The sequence below is a fragment of the Hemitrygon akajei genome, chromosome 8 (assembly GCF_048418815.1).
Source record: "Hemitrygon akajei chromosome 8, sHemAka1.3, whole genome shotgun sequence".
Lineage (NCBI taxonomy): Eukaryota > Metazoa > Chordata > Chondrichthyes > Myliobatiformes > Dasyatidae > Hemitrygon > Hemitrygon akajei.
Window position 1 is genome coordinate 16,376,435 of NC_133131.1, and position 18,889 is coordinate 16,395,323.

Sequence of the window (18,889 nt, forward strand, 5' to 3'; positions counted from 1 at the left end):
AACAAAAGTTGGGACAGAGGCATGTTTACCATTGTGTTACATCACCTTTCCTTTTAATAACACTTTTTAATTGTTTTGGAACTGAGGATACTAATTGTAGTAGATTTGCAATTCGAAATTTTGTCCATTCTTGCTTGATACAAGACTTCAGCTGCTCAACAGTCCGTGGTCTCCGTTGTCTGATTCTCCTCTCCATGGTGCGCCATACATTTTCAATAAGAGATAGATCTGGACTGGCAGCAGGCCAGTCAAGCACACGCACTCTGTGTCTACAAAGCCACGCTGTTGTAGCCCGTACAGAATTTGGTCTGGCATTGTCCTGCTGAAATAAGCATGGACGTCCCGGTAAGAGACGTCGCCTTGATGGCAACATATGTCTGTCTAAAATCCTAATATACGCCTCAGAGTTAATGGTACCTTCACATACATGCAACTCACCCATGCCGTGGACACTGATGCACCCCCATACCATCACAGATGCTGGCTTTTGCACCTTTTGCTGATAACAATCAGGATGGTCGTTTTCATCTTTGGTACAGAGAACTCGAAGCTCGTTTTTTCCAATAACTAGCTGAAATGTGGACTCATCTGATTGACCACAGCACACGGTTCCACAGTCTTTCGGTCCATTTGAGATGAGCTCAGGCCCAGAGAACTCACCGGCGTTTCTGCATAGATTTGATGTATGGCTTCCCCCTTGCGTAATACAGTTTCAAGTTGCATTTCTGGATGCAGCGACGGACTGTGTTAAGTGACAATGGTTTTCCGAAGTACTCCCGAGCCCAGGTGGCTATAATTGTCACAGTAGCATGACGGTTTCTTAGGCAGTGCCGCCTGAGGGCTCCAAGATCATGCGCATTCAAGTGGTTTCCGACCTTACCCTTTACACACTGATATGTCTCTGAATCTTTTCACAATATTATGTACTGTAGATGTTGAAAGACCTAAATTCTCTGCAATCTTGCGTTGGGAAATGTTCCTTTTGAACTGACTAACAACTCTCTCACGAATTTTGGCACAAAGGGGTGAGCCACGACCCATCCTTGCTTGCAAAGACTGAGCCTTTGATGGACGCTACTTTTATACCCAGTCATGATACCTCACCTGCTACCAATTAGCCTGCTTAACGTGGAGTCTTCCAAACCAGTGTTACTTGAATATTCTGTGCTCTTTTCAATCTTATTTTAACTCTGTCCCAACTTTTGTTGAGTATTGCAGCCATCAAATTCTAAATTTGAGTATATTTACAAAATATACTCAAATTAAGTTGGTCAGTAAAATTATTGAAAATCTTTTCTTTGTACTTTTGTCAGTTAAATAAAGGTTCACGTGAATTAACATATCACAGATTTTTGTTTTTATTGCATTTTGGAAAATATCCTAACTTTTCTGGAAATGGGGTTTGTAGATAGGGTAGAGAGCCAGCATGTTTCCCATGGTAGGGGTGGCTAAAACTAGAGGATGCAAGAAGCGAGGGAATGGCAATCTGAGGGCTAAAGATTTCACACAAAGTCTAGTTGGTGCATGGAATGAGCTGTCAGAGGTGTTGGCAAAGGTAAGAGCAATAAGGAGGTATCTAGACAGGTCGAGGGATTTGGAAATAATGCAGGCAAGTGGGATTAGTATAGTTAGGCACGATGATTGGTACAGACATTGTGGGCCAAAGGGCCTGTTTTCATGCTGTACAACTCTGACTCTAAACAACATGTTTTTGCACTAAGTTCTGGCTAGGCATTCAGACTGTTAACTGGCACCAGCTTTTTGAATGATTTTACTCCCCTGTACACTCTGAAGACAGTCTCTTACTCTCTCTCATTAGGAGATTCCTCCAGCCTCGAGTTGGCTTCAGGGTCTATGTTCTGGTCATTACAGATCCTGTGCAAATCTTGTCACACTTCCAAGTTATCAAAGCATCAGGAATGACCGTGCTAAGCATGGGGCCTCCCTGGAAATAAAATCTGGTTACCGCTACAGTCCTGGCCGACAACACCAGATCTGAAATGAAGATGCAGGTTTGGTAATTACAAGCAGACAGAAATAGGGTGTTCTCCAAACACCATCCAGTAACTGGATCACGTTGTATTTACTCATGTCTCCATCTCCAAAGGCTGCCTATCTTCCTTTGTAACTTGCAATGCAAAGGTCACTCTGCCAGCTTGTGACCCCATATTTATCTGCAGAACAGAAAGGGGAGAAATGTTTCTAGCCAAACTCACACACCATCTAGTGGCAGATTACTGAGAAGCAGAGCAACAAAGTGTGCCAGCACTGCCACAGATTATCTGGACACATTTTCAAAAAATCACCTTGGTAGTGTGTAAATTGGAGGTTTGCAATTTATTTCAGCATTGCCCCAGTTAAAACATGTTTCTTTTGTAGACCTCCCTGCATTCCCCTCTCCAATTTTCATACCAGGCTATTTCTCTAACTACAACTTTATTAAGTCTCCACCATTATTAGGGCCTGATTTGAAAACCTAGAAGCCCAGTCATTTAAATAGAAAGGGGTCACATCTAGTAACAAAAAGAAATTTATTCAAAGTTTCAATAATACATACTGAACAGGTTATCTACAAATCTATGGTCATGTAACATTTTCTTCCTGCTAAAAGTTACACTGAATATACAGCACAAGATATAAAAGCAAAAAAAAATTGAAACACAAGAATTTAACAGAAATAATTTTTCTTTATCTTGACACAGTTTTGTACTATATGCAAATACTAGGCAGAGCAGTAGACATAAACGGTAGTTTTAAGAATTTAATACAAGCAGAGTATGGCAGCAGGTGTCTTCGCTGCAGATGATGTGGCTTGATAGCAAAACACAGTACATCTAGTGTGTTCAAAAACTTAACTAATTAAAATACATCTTAAAAAAAACATAGGCAATGATGGAAGTGACTGACTGCAAGTGCTGATACCTCATGGGTATGCATGGCCAACAGTGCAGCACTGATCACTCCAGATGTTCTCTTGGAAGGGATCTAACTCACGAAACCACATTTGCTCCTCACACTCCAACAGACCTAGCAAGAGAACTAGTAGTTGGAAGCGATTCACAGATGACTATAAACCTGAATAGGGAGGACTAGCGACTGTAAAAATGAATCCTAAAATGAAATCACTTACAGACATTCAACTACTTTTATTTTGCTTGCAGACTGCAGTTTTAAAGGGTTAGGAACTACTTTAGTTTCTAGGAAAGCTTCGAGGTCTGTGCTGTGATGTTCATATCCTTTTGTGGACATCACTGCAGGAACAGCAGACAGAAATTTATATATACAGTGCAAGTATTAAGCTGCCCCCATAACACTCAATTGAGAACTCTATTTGTAAATATTATTTAGAGTTGCAGGACACCTTCATAAGTTTATTTCGAGAGTACCTGTGCTTATCAGTGGTAAACTTCATGGAGTGAAGAATGGAGTCTTTCAATTAAGTTATTGTGGGAAGGGACTAGTTTGCTGATGTTATGCATGAAATGTGCAGGTGTAATATAATCACAAACACAAGAGAAAATCTGCAGATGCTGGAAATCCAAACAACACACACAAAATGCTGGAGGAACTCAGCGGGCCAGGCAGCATCTTTGGAGAAAAGAACAGTCGACATTTCAGGCCGAGACCCTTCGGCAGGTGTAATATAATGTAATATTGGGGGAAGTCTGGGATCGGAGGGTAAAACCTCAAAACAGAAGATCGGCCCTTTAGAAAAGAGATGAGGAGCAATTTCTTTAACCAGAAGGTGGTGAATCTGTGGAATTCATTGCCACAGACGGCTCTCCAGGCCAAGTCAATGGGTATAATTAAAGCAGAAGCTGATAAGCTCTTAATTAGTAAGGCGTCAAAGGTTACGGGAAAAGACAGGAAAATGGGGTTGAGGGGGATAATACATCAGCCATGGTGGAATGGCACAGCAGACTAGTTGGGCCAGAAAGCTGAGTTCTGCTCCTGGGTCTTATGCTCCTATAACTAATATACCTCAGGAATGGTATCAGGAACTAGCTAGCAAAATTCACTACAAATTTTAAAAAGTACTAAAATCCAGTTTCTTACAGTGGTTGCTGTACTTTCACGAAAAGATTTCAGCACGTTTAAAGTGAGGTTTTCAACATGTGATATATATATATATAAAACGGTGGAAGCTTATTCTTTTGGTATGATTTCTGGTTCGATTAGGTCTTGTATTGCTCATGAAGCTAGCTAAAGGTCAACTAATAGAAAAAAAATTGATTTAGGTAATCCATTCTGTATCAGCATGCCAAAATTTGGCATACGAAGGTGTGCTGGAGAGGCAAACACACAAGCTATCCAGGAAGAAATTAACAAATAAACTAATTTGTACTAAAGATCAAGAACTGAAGAGTTTACAACATCATATGCTTGACACTGGGGACTAATATACAACAATCAATAATCTTTTTTGAAAAATGAATCAAAGCCAAATTTGCACCCATTTGTGATAATATTTCCTTGTAACATAAATGCACCTCCCCCTCCACAAGTTACAGCATTCCGGGTTCATGGAGAAAAAAGTTGAGTACTTTTCCCTTAAGGAAATATTTTCAGGTTCATTCAAATCAAAAGTATACAAATGATGCTCCAAGAAATCTAGCTCCTTGCAGCACCATCTGAGAAGTATCATTAGCAAATTAAGAGCCAGCTGTACATCTTTTTTGAGGTGGTCTTAAAAGGACACATACTCAACCATGATGGTAATTACCACTTTAAGCAGTATTGCCCCCATAAAGAGACAAAATGAAAGTACAGATTGTGAACTATACTGGGTTAATTTAAAACCTGCCTGCAAAAGTTTTACTGTTTCAAACAAGTAATTTAGTTTCATTTTACATTTTTAATTCATGGAAGAAACCTTAAACAGACATTAGCAACAGTAAAATTAAAATATAGGAACTCCATCAGTAAGGTATGCCACTTCTAACAGTCAGTCCAAAGGCATGTTTTATTTTAAAATTCCCATTTCATTTTTTTTAAACTAATGACTTGGAAGAGTTATCGCAATGTTTTTGTACATAGGTCTAAACTCAAATAGTATAAAGCTCACTCCAGTACAGACTCCTCAATGGAGATGTTAAAATATTCCTTCCTATATTCCCCAGTATGTAGCATCTGTGAACAATGGATCAATAACATGCATTTCAACTCCTGATCTCTCCAGTTTAATCAACAATCATTAACTTTTGATGGACACTGCTGCCTGAAATAATGTTCAGAGATCTACAGCAAAAAAAAGTGCCATTTATTCTCTACCTACTAATTTGATCTTGGCTTATTCATATGTTATTGTCATTCTTGTTAAAAATGTTCCAAATACTTTATCTTGAAGGCTCAAGATCAAGGGGGGGGGGGGGGGGGGGAGGTGATTCTAAACTTCTACCATACTGTTAGAAAGAGTGTTTCTCAATTCTAATTTAATTCTCTTATGAAAGCTCTACATTCAATAAGACTTTCAATGTAGCACTTCACTGACTTTGCAGGAACAGTATAATCGGGGAAATGTAATGTTGCCAACAAAGTTAGGTTTAAGTATTCACCAGTTAAATGTATATTTCAATTTCTGTAACTATGGGGAATCCATAATGCTCATGCAAATTACACTATTATGTCAAAAATCAAACATTTCTCCTTAACTCAGAGCACGGAGAAGCACTTTTAGCAGCAGGAAAACGTCAAAATGTGATATTATTTCAAGCTGAATTGAATAACTGAAAAACAAAATCCATGTCACTTCTTTCAAACAGGTTTGTGTCCTATTGTTGGTGTATGTACATTGTAAGGTTGCCATTTAGAAACTATCCTTAGTTGACCAAAAGGATATGTGGCCACTTTATTAGGTACACCTGCTCATTAATGTAAATATTTAATCAGCCAATCATGCAATAGCAACTCAATGCATAAAAGCATGCAAACACAGTCAAGAGGTTCAGTTGTTGTTTAGACTAAACATCAGAATGGGGAAGAAATGGGATCTAAGTGATTTTGTCCATGGAATGATTGTTGGTGCCAGATGGGGTGGCTTGAGTTTCTCGGAAACTGCTGACCTCCTGAGATTTTCATGAACAGTCTCTACTGTTTATAGATTTAAAAAACAGGAACAGAAAAAAAATCTAGTGTGGCAGCTCTACGGGTGAAAACGCCTTGTAATAAAAGAGGTCAGAGGAGAATGGCCAGACTGGTTCAAACTGACAGGAAGGTGATCAGTAACTCAGATAACCACGCCTTACAACAGTGGTGCAGAAGAACATCTATTAACACACAATGTCAAATCTTGGAGTGGATGGGCTAAAACAACTGAAGACCACACTGGGTTCCAAGCTGTACTCAATTAAGTGGCCACAGAGTAGAATCAATAGATTAGCATTGTACTAGAAGTAAAGATCAGAGCAGATATGAATGGTATATTCCTCGCCTGAAAACATGAGTTTTTTTCCCTCTATTAATCCAATTGGTTATGCAATTTTATTTTGTGCAAATCTACAATCATCACATCTGTTTCAATGTATTCATTTTTCTATTCATCAATAATATTTGAACTTGTGAACCAGATCCATTAACATTAAATTTCAGGCCTTCTTGTATCAGCCATAAACTGCTGCAGATTCAGAAGTCAAACTAAAGAAATCCTTACCAGTTGTTAACTGCTGAGCACCCACAGTGCAGGGCACAACATGATCAATTTACTCCTAGTAAACCATTATTTGGCAAATGAAAATGCATTATAATTCATGGTCTGTGAAGGTTTTGCCATTAAATGCATAGTGAACTACATGCAAACATAGCAACAGCACACCTAAAGAGAGGAATGGCCAATTATTTAACTGTCTTAAATTATTTTTTTTTTATATATAGGTGACACAGAAGTTTAATTTCCTTATAAAAGCTGATAATCTTTTTCCCCCCCAAAACACAGATCACCCAAAGTTGACATCATCAATTAGGGAAATAAGGCAGTAAGTATCTTGGGCAGCAAAATCATCATTGCTTTCAACCATGATTAAATCATAAAGCAGAATAAGTAAAATAAAATACTGCAGCAATGCATTACAAACATACAGAATGCATAATTGTAACAAAATAGGTCAGCAAAAACATGTTAAATTTACAACAGGGTGCATAATTCTTCAACAACTTTTAAACATGTATAATGGGTCACGCTGTGTTATTTCCCAAGGAGGAAAGTGGGAAAAAAAAGGTTGCTGAGGTAGTAAGCAGCATTACTGTACAGAGCACAGTTGTAAACAGTATTTCAACATATGCACATGAAAAGCAATGATAAGGAAAATTGGCCATCTTCTCTAATTTACAATTATTAATTTCATCAAACGCATGGTGACGTGGCAAAAAATAGTTCTCAGTTATAAATAAATACTAAACATTAACTTCCGTTTCCTTGTGCTCCGTAATGAAGGAATGGCTGTACATTTCCAGCCTTTGACATTTTCCTTTTTTGTTGTTCGTTCCCTCAAATGGTATTTTAGTTTAAAATAAAACCTTTTATTTGAACCCAGGACATTTCTATAATCTTCACACTAGTTGGTTTAATTCCAATCTATTTTTCATTAGGACACTCTCATGAAGAACAACATCTTTCAAAAAAATGTTGCTTTGTCCTTTCAAAGAGTACTTCCCCAATAATCCACTTAATCCTGCATGAAAAATTGGAAAAGGACCCAAATTTGGAGGAAGAACTTATCCTCAATTCTGATACAATGTACTATATCAGACACAAACTTTGATACTCAGATAGTAAAGAAATTGATGTTTTTATGTATGTAAAATTACATTTTGAGTAAAGAGTGTTCTGATATACAAAAAGCAATAAAAAATATTAAAACCCTCATGTGCTTATGAGAATTTTAAATTATGGATCATACTATAAGTGCAATCACCAATCATAAAAATGAGGCAGACTAATCCTCTGTAAGAAACTATAAACTACAGTACTCCAATGACTTATGGACATGGGATATTTTGGATTTTAAAATGTGTTACAGGACTATCACCACATGAAGTGGCATAAAATTAAACCACAGCATATTAAGTACTGTAGCTCATTAAAAATACAGGACAGTTAAAACGTAGAAGACTGAATTGTAAAACAAAATTAAACGTGAGTAACTGTGAGAAATTTCATGTTAGGAAATAATTTCCAAAATGCTGCACATTTAAGAGAACAAAATTACATCTGGTCTTGGACACCACAGGTTCGTAGTTAAACTTCCATGAGAAAAACAAAAGTGGGTCCTTTTCTTGATCTGTTTGGCGTGCCATAAAAATGGAAGAATGATGATGGTCAATCAACATTTCAATCGTCATGGAAAATAAATTGAGCAACTCAAAAATTAAAGTGCACAATTCAATTAGTTTTTTTCCTATATTTCTTCCTACTGCCCTTGCCTTTACAGGCAACCACATCCATTTAGTGCCTCACACCATCCATTTTTCATGCATGACCCGTGACAATGAGCATCAGCTGGATATTCTAACACATGGGCTGTTTTATCAATCCTAATCCACATGCAGAAACAGCTAGGCAGCAATCAGATTAGGAGAGGGATTTCTGCCCAATTCACCACTTCTCCAAAAATGATCTTGCATTTTTTGCATGACTCAGGACAGTTATCCATTGGATCCCAAAACATTTTAAATATATGTTCTATTTTTACCCATTCACGGGCACTGTAAATGCCACCATGAACAAATCAGCAATCCAACAGAAAAAAAGCATGTGGTGCTCAGAAAGATTCTGTACACAGAAATCTCAATTAAAAGTAGTCTTTTTAAATAATAAGACATGACTGTTAGTTTTGAAGAAATACATGCAGGGAGCAATGTGCCAACACAGAGAATCCCAAAATTGTCACTGTCATTTGTCTTGAAATCATTAATAACGTCAGGAGAAACAAAGCAGAGACAATGTCAACCATTTCCTTCATGAAAAAAGGCTACTTCAATTTAGGACCTGGATATACAGAGGTCATTTCCTCAAGACTACTGTCAGTGTTGCAGTGGACAAATTCAGTATAGCATTATAACTACCATTTGTTTCTAAAATCTGCTGGTTCGAACGAAAATTATCAGAACGCTGGACTTCTCAGACCTCAAGTTTGACTAAGTCCCAGTATTTATGGATATAAAATTCTACACTTGAAGAACACATTCTAGAGGCAACAATGATCTAAAATGGTATAGCAACAGAGATTGGGGCATATGTGCATTAACTGTTAAAAGTAACAGGGCTAGGAAAGCAATTACATAGCACTGAAAATCTTGGCTTTTATGAATAAAGGCATAGAGAGCAAGAGGTCATGATGAAGTGTGATTAAAAAAAGGTTTGCCTATAACTGGAGTACCATGTGCCTTTTTTGGCATCACGCTTTGGGAAAGAAATTAAGGTCTTCAAGAGACAACAGGATAGAATAATTAGAATGATTCCAGAGATGAGGAACTTTGGTTCCCCAGATGTAGTGGAGAAGCCAAAGTTGAGAGGTGGAGAAGGTTGTGCAAAATACTTCAAATGATGAAGGTCAAAACAGAGTAGAGAAACTGTTCCTACTGGCAATAAAGTTGAAGGACTGGAGAATTTTGCATAGAGATGACAAGAAAAAGAGCCAAAAATAAAATACGATAACTTGAAAAAAATATCATGGTCTAGAACCTGGATTGCACTGCAAGAGAAGGACAGTGGAAACTGATCCATTCATAAGAAAACTGGAAAGATATCAGAAGAGAAAATATGTGCAGAGTTGTGGGAAGAGGGACTAGTTGGATTGCTCTTTCGTGGCACTACCATGATCTCCAAGGGCCTCCGTGCTGTAACCAACCTGTGATTCTGAAAAGCACAAGGTGTGTGTGTGTGTGTGTGCGTGTGTGTGTGTGTGTGTATGTGTGTGTGTGTGTGTGTGTGTGTGTGTGTGTGTGTGTGTGTGTGTGTGTGTGTGTGTGTGTGTGTGTGTGTGTGTGTGTTTACTTTTTCACAAAGAACAAACAGCAAAACCAAAAACTGGAGCCACAGAAAAAACAGTACAATAAAAACCAGCACCGTCTTGTATTTGATGCCCATTTTCAAGCCCTCATTAATATAGGGGAATTCATACACCAGTGCAATGTAACACCAATGTGACTCCAAGCATTCTTTTAAACAAAGTTGCAACTTCCACACTCGCTTATATAGTAAATGACAATTTATGAGAATACAGATTCTAAGATAAGTGCAGGTACTATATAACATTTTAAACACCTGCACATTCCAGGCTGTCCATCTAGGAATTGTTCCGTTTCTTTCCCCCACTTGATGTCTATCGTTCCCCAGCATAATCAATTTCACTTGGACAATTAGATGGAGTATTTATCAGTGGTGACCACATACAGCAAAGTGTATCCACATGCATTTCCTCAGCCTTCCACTAATTGCAATCAGTTTCACATTCCTGTTCTGACAGAACAGTGTCCATCGGTATAACTGCTGTGTGGATTTTTCAGATGTTTGTACTAGTGTCCATTCCTGATGAAACATGGAACACCAACCTATTCCCAGATGGAGATACGGGAATGATGCAGACAGATGTATAACCTACTTGTAACTAGTCATTAAATCCAGAGTCTGGACATTAGACCACAATTTTACATAGTCAGTAAAACCACAAACCGATTCTTTTTCTCCTTGGAGAAAAACCAGAAGATTTTTTCTTCTTCTTCTTCTACTTGATAGAATTAAGTGAAGATCCTGGGTTTAATTCATTTTGGGGAACAGCAAACCTGCTGATCGGTAGGTTCTAATTCAGCCACTGATAGCATGGCAGCTGCTTTCAAAACTTTTCACCAAGGTGGAGATGATGGCAAGACCTGGGATAGGAAAGGCACGCTATCCACGGGTCTGACTGTTATATTCACAGGGCTTGGAGCGGGAGCTGGAGCTGGAGTATGGCAGACCTCAGCCGTGTCTGGAAAAATAAAAGATTGTGAGGGAGGAAGAGAAAATGAAGTCCATTAGCAAACAAATACTCTTCAGAAAGTAAAGTTTAATACTACAGAAAAAAAACCACCTCATTTTAAAGATGGTGTTCATCTGCTCCATCCCAAATAAATGAAGGAAAACAGATTCACATTAATTTTCCCACCTCTAAATTTTGGTTTTTGCAAACAAAATCAAGGGCAATTCCTTAATATTTCCATTGATAAGACAGCTGGCGTGATAGCAAGGGATTTAAGGTTTACAGAAATATTAATGAGCCACCTAAAATTCAAAGACTAGCAGGATACTTTGCAACATTTTGCACTTGTCGCTGTATTTATTGGATTTATTAATATCTTGTATATAGTTTACTCCGGAGCTTTATACAACAAGAAATTTCATTGCACATGCTTTATATGGCAATAAACTGATCTGGATCCGATACCAAGTGATTATAGATATTCTGTGTGTATTTCAGATGATAGAAAGATTCTTCACAAATTTAATGTCACATTGGATTTGTCTCTGGGAACTGGATAACACAAAGCTACAGACAAATAAAAAGGTTCATTCAGAAGAATGGACCTCTTGGTCCTTTTTTCTCGGCGGGTAAAAGTCAGTGCAAGAGGTTGCCCATTGTGATGCAGCACAAGTTTAAAAAGAGCTCGGGAATTTTTCAGCTATTTTTCTCAGCAGGTTGCAATCAGCGCGTGGCCAATAAAAAGAAAGGAGGTGTAAGCAGAGTGGCCATTGTTAGAGTGGTCCTGCATTGGCTCAACAGGCTTGGGCAAGCACAGGCGAGGTTCTAAGCTAAGTAAGAAAGTTTCTTGTAAGTTTTCTTTTTTGTGAGTATGTAGCTAGTGCACTGAGAATGGATCTGAAGGCAGTGGTATGTTCTTGTGTGAGATGTGGGAAACAAGGGAGACCTCCAGTCTGTCTGATACAACATCTGCACAAAGTGCATCAAACTGCTGCTCCTTGGACATTGAGAATTATAGGGAGCTAGGCAGAGAGCTGAAAAGCAGGATCTCCAGGATAATAACTTCTGGATTGCTGCCTGTGCCACATGGCAGTGAGGGTAAGAACAGGATGTTTTGGCAGATGAAATGCATGACCGAAGAATTGGTGCAGGGTGCATGGTTACAGATTTCTGGATCATTGGAATCTCTTCTGGGGAAGGCATGACCATAAAGGATGGGTTGCATCTGAATCTGAAGGGCACCAATATCCTTGTGGGCAGGTTTGCTAGAGCTGTTGGGGAGGGTTTTAACTAATTTGGTAGGGAAATAGGAATCAGTGTGATTGGCTGAGGATGGGGCTGTTGGTATACAGTATGTACTGAGACTATGAGGAAGGACAAGCAGACAATAGGGCAAAATTACAGTCAGTGGAATACATTAACTGTGTAAGTCAAAAAGGGTGATGAACAGAGGACTGAAGATGTTATATTTGAATGCACACAGTATACGGAATAAGGTAGATGATCTTGTAGCACAGTTTAGACTGGCAGGTCTGGTGTTGTGGGCATCTCCGAGTTGGAGCTGAAAGAAGATCATAGGTGGAAGTTTAACATCCAAAGAAAGGACAGCCAGGTAGGCAGAGAGGGTGGGGTGGCTCAGCTCTATTTGTAGAAGGAGCTGACAAAGGATAGGAAGATGTAGAGTCCTTGTGGGCAGAGTTTAGAAATTGCAAGGGTAAAAGAAACCCTGATGGGAGTTATATACAGACCTCTGAACAGAATCCAGGATGTGGACTACAAATTACAACAGGAGATAGAAAGGGCATGTAAAAATGGCAATGCTAAAATAATCATAAATATTTCAACATGCAAGGTAAATTGGGAAAATCTGGTAGGCACTGGTGCCCAAGAGGGGAAATTTGTAGAATGCCTACAAGATGGATTTTTAGAGCAAATTACTGCTGAGTCCACTGGGGAAACAGCAATTCTGGATTGCGTTTTATATAATGACAGATTTGATTAGGGAGCATAAGGTAAAGGAACTCTTAGGAGACAGTAATGATAATATGATAGAATTCACCCTACATTTTGAGAAGGAGAAACTAAAATCAGCTGCGTCAGTATTAGAGTGGAGTAATTACAGAAGCATGAGAAAGTAGCCTGCCAAAGTTAATTAGAAGGGGACATTAGCAGGGACGACAGCAGAACAGCAATGGCTAGAGTTTCTGGAAGCAAGTCCGAAGGCACCGTAAAGATACACCCAAAAGGCATAATATCCTAAAGAGAGGATGAGGCAACTTTGGCTGACAAGGGAAGTCAAAGATGGCATAAATGCAAAAGGAAGGGGATATAATATAGCAAAAATTAGTGGAAGGTAAAGGATTGGGAGGCTTTTAAAAACCAACAGAAGGGAATTTAAAAGGCCATAATGAGAGAAAAAATAAAATATGAAGGCTAGCTAACCAATAAAATAAGAGGTTTGGGTTATTTTGCACCTTTATTGCTTTGTCAGTCTTTGTGTGTCGTTTTTCATTGATTCTATTGTATTTCTTTATTCTACTCTGCTTGCAAGAAAATTGCATGCAAAGGTGCCATGTGTTAATGCAACACTCTTACAGCTTGGGTCGTTTTCGAGAACGGAGTTCAATTCAGGCGCTGTGGTTCCCTCCCTCTGAACAAAGACATAACAGTTAGAAGGATAATTGGTCATTGTAAATTGCCCTATTACTATGCTAGAGTTATATCTGGTTGCTGAGCAATGCAGCTTTAAGGGCCGGAAGGGCCTATTCTGCATTGTATCCCAACAAACAAACAAACAAATAATACACAATGTATAGGAGTTAAGAGTAATATTTACATAGCAGGGTTTGTGTATTTGCACAAAAAATCCATTAAGAATATATTTTTGACCAGATTATGCATTTTGTTTTCTATGGGGAAGGAAGGTGGGGCAGTTGAGAGATGTGAAATGCAAGTAGCAAGGTAGAGAAAATAAGAGATGCTAAGCAAAGGTCAATTAACTTCCCATTATGGCAAAACATTAACAGAGCTAAGGCATCCCTTTCTCACATATCCAAACTGTAAACACGAAGTCCTGGAACCTGTCCAGTTGGCCAACTCAGACCCATACTGAAGTGCCAATAGAAAAGGAATTCAAAAATAAATTGGTAATGCAAAATGACAATACTTTGGACAGATGCAAGTCTTACAAGAGCAACCTTTATTGGCTACTTACAAGGAGTGGGGCAGAGGGTAGAAAATAATTATACTATTGGGGTAATCTCAATTATTTGGAATCTCTAAAAATAAACCAAAGTAATGAAGCCACCAATAGTTTCAGAGAATGAAGGTATCTGTTAACTTCAAAAGAGTTCCTGTGGCAAGAAAACAGCAGACTTTATTTTCATATTCACCAGCGAACCTATGGTGAAGTCAAAGCAAATTTTCCTCAGTGCATTAGTGGAGCTGTGAAAATAAAAATGGGCCTTTGCAAATGTTTTGGCTCACAGAAATCCACCTAAAGGCAAAATTATACAGCTTATATGTTGTCTTATTAAATGATGATGTCCAAAGAAGGATCATTGAATAAAATACATACAAATTATTTATACTATAAGGTTTACACATGCACACACTTATCAACTTCTACCATAACAAATGCCTTTGGCTGCAATAAACACTTGTGACACCATTATTACTATAGTATCAGTTGGACATGCAATATACAATTTATAATCAGTAATATAAAAACGATATAATGAATGACTTTGAAATGGTAATTGAATTACAACTGTGAACCAGGCATTAACTGCTTCACCTGCAAACTCAGAGGAGATTTCAATTAAACAGACGGTAAAAATGGTAAAATTAAGAATTAGGTAGATTTGTACCTATCATTAAACCAAAATGAATAGTGACTAAAAAAAAGTTCATTGGATTAATCAAACAAAATTAACAAATAGAAGTTCATGAAATGGGCCAAGGAGACAACCAACTAAAATCTCAGGGAAAACCAAAGTTTCTGCCAATTTATTACAATCCATAAAATGCTCCCCATTATCAAGCAGTATGTTGCTGGAACCCTGCCAGCTATAAACCCTTAATCTTTTTCTGTCCATTCCATTCCCTTTATGAAAAAACAAAGGCAACCCAACAGCCTTGCAAACAAAGCTCGCAAGTTCGAGTCCCGAGACTGCCTGTCACTCCAACTCACTTGCCTCAGCTTGGTAAGTTTTGTCAGTTCTCAACTGGGCCGCTAGATGAAGCGCCACGCAGTACCAATGCATTCCATGTCAGGTGGGGTGAGGTGGCAGGAAAGCAGGCAGAATCCAACTCGCCCCATTTCAATTGCGCTTCCTGCTGGCCAATTGTGGAGTGGCATTGACAGTAGCTGTAGTGAAGTCCTCCCCTGAAGGGGGATGCGAGGGAAAAAGTGGCATCCATGGGAGGAAAATCTAAATTAAAAAAGCAAACTCAGGCAATTGTTTGTTATAACACTAACAAAATAATAAGCAGCATCAAGTTTTTGTTTCTAATGTCTCTAACTTGGGTTAGTGGATTGAAAATGGAAATTTAGAACTAGAGTTTAAAGATTTACTGGACAGCATTTTAGGAGATGTATATGAAATAAAATGTGGCAACTGTAAAACACAGCAATCTTTAACTTATAATAAAGTCATCCATGCAATATAGTTACCGGGTAGAAAACTGGATAATAAAAAGAATACATGGAAAAATATTATTAGTATACAATATATTCAAAGCTACCAGGACAATGCTCTCACTCCCAGATCACTTTTAAAGCCTTGTATTAAAATTCAGCTGTGTACCCAAAGTTGTTAACATTTTGCAGTTTAAATCAATGAGCATTAATACATGGTGCACTGCACTGATTGAATTTGTAAAGCTGCAGTTATGAACAAAATTACTCAAACCAGTATTTCAGCTTTTACCTCCTAGAGGCCTTGAAGATTAGCCACTGAATGGCAGAGAACTGACAACGGTATGAGCGGATTCTAACAACACCCTTTTAAACAATTACAAAAAGTTAGTTTGGTTTTAGTAAAGATATGATGTTTAGAGATGACTGGTTGTGCCGCTCGCTACCTGCAGACTTGACATAGTGTGCAACTGTGATCAATAATTATAAACACGTTGCTTCCTTTGAATCGAAGGATCACAAACTTCTACAGGTGGACGTGATTTACTGATTGAAAGAACAACAACTGAAAAGTTCTACTGAAAATATTCATTGGCATTTTCCTGACATCAGATACATGCAATATTCAGAGCTCTTCCTCCTCACCCCAATGTCACAGAACACAAGAACACCAGGAAACAAGAGCTGAAAGCCACCTGGTCCCTCAAGCCTGTTTGTCATTGAATTTGATCATGGCTGATATGCCCTAGGCATTGTCTCCTCTTCTGTGCCGATTGCCTATAACCCTCAATTTCCCAACCTTTCAAAACTTAACCCATCTCCTCTCCAAATGCATCCAATCATCCAGTCTCCACAATACTCTGGATCTCAAATTCATAGAGCACTCACTGAGCAAGAACCACAACATGTTACAAACTGTGAGGGGTTTACCACTAAGTGATGAAGCCCAAAGGAATAGTACTGCCGTATTTCATTTCATATAAAGCCCTTACTATCACAGGCAGAAAGCATCGCTTAATTCAATTCAAAATGAATTGAAGGAAGATAAAAATAGTTCCATGCATTTCAACCACCATGGTACAAGTAGATGATTCTACTCTGCCCCTGATGAGGAAAGCAGTGTCTATCAGAGATCCTCACCACCCAGGCCATGCTCTTTCCTCACTGCAGCATCGGGTAGAAGGTACAAGAGACTCAGGATACGCACCACCAGGTTCAGGAACAGTCACTACCACTCAACCATCAGGCTCTTGAACAAAAGGGGATAATTACACTCACTTGCCCAGCCACTGAGATGTTCTCACCACCAATGATCTCACTTTAAGGACTTGTTATTTCATGTACTCATTATTCATTGCTATTTATTTATCTTTGCTTTTGCACAGTTTGTCATCTTTTTGTTGATCTTTCATTGATTCTGTTATAGTTACTATTATATAGACTTGCTGAGTATGCCCGCAGGAAAATGATTCTCAGGCTTTTACGTGGTGACATACAAGTACTCTGATAATAAAGTTTACTTTGAACTTTTTAAACTTTGAACAGTGTTCCAGCTGCTCTATCAACAGTCTACACAACAACAATAGTTAAGTAGTACTCCTCTGGCACATGAAAAACTTACCCACAATTCAGCAGTCGCACTTGATAAGGGACATCCTAAGTACTCTATGCTATTTCATGATGGAACATGTATTCAAATTTAACATGGCACCACTGGGTGTTCAGAATATGGCAATAGACAGATGACTATAATAAAACAAATGTGCTATCCCATGTGTTCTGAAGATTAAGTATAGTTATAAAATTAAAAATACAATGATTGACAATACAGTTGTTAAAAACAAAGCTCCCTTGTTTTATATAACTTAAAATTAATTTTAATTGCGCGCAATAATTTAATAAAGTGTAAGGTGTTGTCATGGTTTTATTCCCAAACATTAAGAATCAGGATTTGGTTATTTTGTTTTAAAAGGAAACCAGTGCTCTATAAATTATAATAAAGAAAATTAACAGAATTCAGAATTACATACACTTTAAGTAAAATGAGATAAATAATTTCCATTTGTTAATCAGTCAAAATTCTTCAAGTACAGGTTTAATTAAGATCACTTCCTAAACAATTAAAGGAAGATCTAAAATGTGGTTATGAAGATGAATTTTAGGGCATAGAACTGGTGAAGACAACTGACAGTAACTTTTGAGGACAGGAAATAATTGAATGAAAAGTTAAAAAAAAAAATGTAGGTGAATAAGTCTTGATGATTATCTGCAAAATGGATCCACAATGCATAATTGACAATGTATTTCAGAACTCAGTATTACAAAATTCGATCATTCTATAAAATAATATTTATCAAGGCCCAGCTGGGAAAGCGACTGGAAGTTTTAGATGACATAATGTTACATCATTAAAGTGTGAAAAGGGAAAGGAGTGTTGGTGAAGAAGCAACAGGTTTCTAGTCATGTTTCTGCTATGTAGTGACTTCTCAGTCTTACCTAAAAAATTTTGAAGAGTAGAATAACCGATCTACACTCAGTCTCACACATTAAATATTGTCACTTGAAAAAGAAACTAGATACTGAACAGTGATGTATAACTGTATAATTGGATGAATGTACACTTCAGTTTTTGCCCAAGTTATAGAAGCATTTTTAAGCGATTTCTGGGATCCAATGGAGCTTTTGAATCAAAGAAAGGCGTGGGTTAAAACCGTAAAGAAAGTTCCCATCATTAGAAAATGCAAAGAAGTGGATCAAGGAAGTAAATTAAGGGAATAGGATTGATAGCAATGTTCTAAGAGCTAGCACAAACTCAACGGCCTACATCATAAGGAAATATGGAAAAATTAAATTCACCGAATGGACTTCAAGATTATTGAAGAAAAGACACAAAGAAGCTCATATCCAATTGCAAATGGAAGTCACTTGTCTGCAGATTTTTATTGCTGCCATGCTTCTGATTTTTCCATTTCCCCTCAAGGAATGGTGCAATTTAAAGAACAGATCTCAGAACAGTACTTGCTCAAATGGCTGTCCTTAGTGTGTCAATGTAGAGCATTACTGGGCTCTACACAGACAGAGGTACAACACTCATCCAGTCCAGATCTACAAGATGACATACATCAGCAATACCTCAGCCACCAGCCCAAAAAGGATTTGCAAGCGATTTTCCACTTTGGGCTTTATCTGACAGCTTTGCATTTTAATTACAAAAAATACAAATGTTAATTAAAAATTAAAAAGATCACAATCACAAAATTATAGATCATCCTATCAAAGTGATTACTACCAAGCT

At 37.9% G+C, this 18,889-nt stretch overlaps 1 protein-coding gene across 5 annotated transcripts in view; it reads right to left on the reverse strand.

The window, feature by feature from the left end:
• Positions 1-2,514: 2,514 nt before the first annotated feature.
• Positions 2,515-18,889, reverse strand: part of LOC140731677 (vascular endothelial zinc finger 1-like) — a 50,266-nt gene continuing 33,891 nt past the window's right edge. For 2 of the 5 annotated variants that reach the window (XM_073053335.1, XM_073053332.1), the window contains 2 exons: positions 15,148-15,388; positions 10,848-10,964 (listed from right to left, as the gene is read on the reverse strand). In XM_073053335.1, the coding sequence (XP_072909436.1) occupies positions 15,171-15,388 (218 nt within the window). In that variant the 3' untranslated portion in view covers positions 10,848-10,964; positions 15,148-15,170. Of the gene's footprint in view, positions 10,965-15,147; positions 15,389-18,889 lie in introns of all 5 variants that reach the window. The other 3 variants (XM_073053336.1, XM_073053334.1, XM_073053333.1) reach the window with 2 other exon arrangements.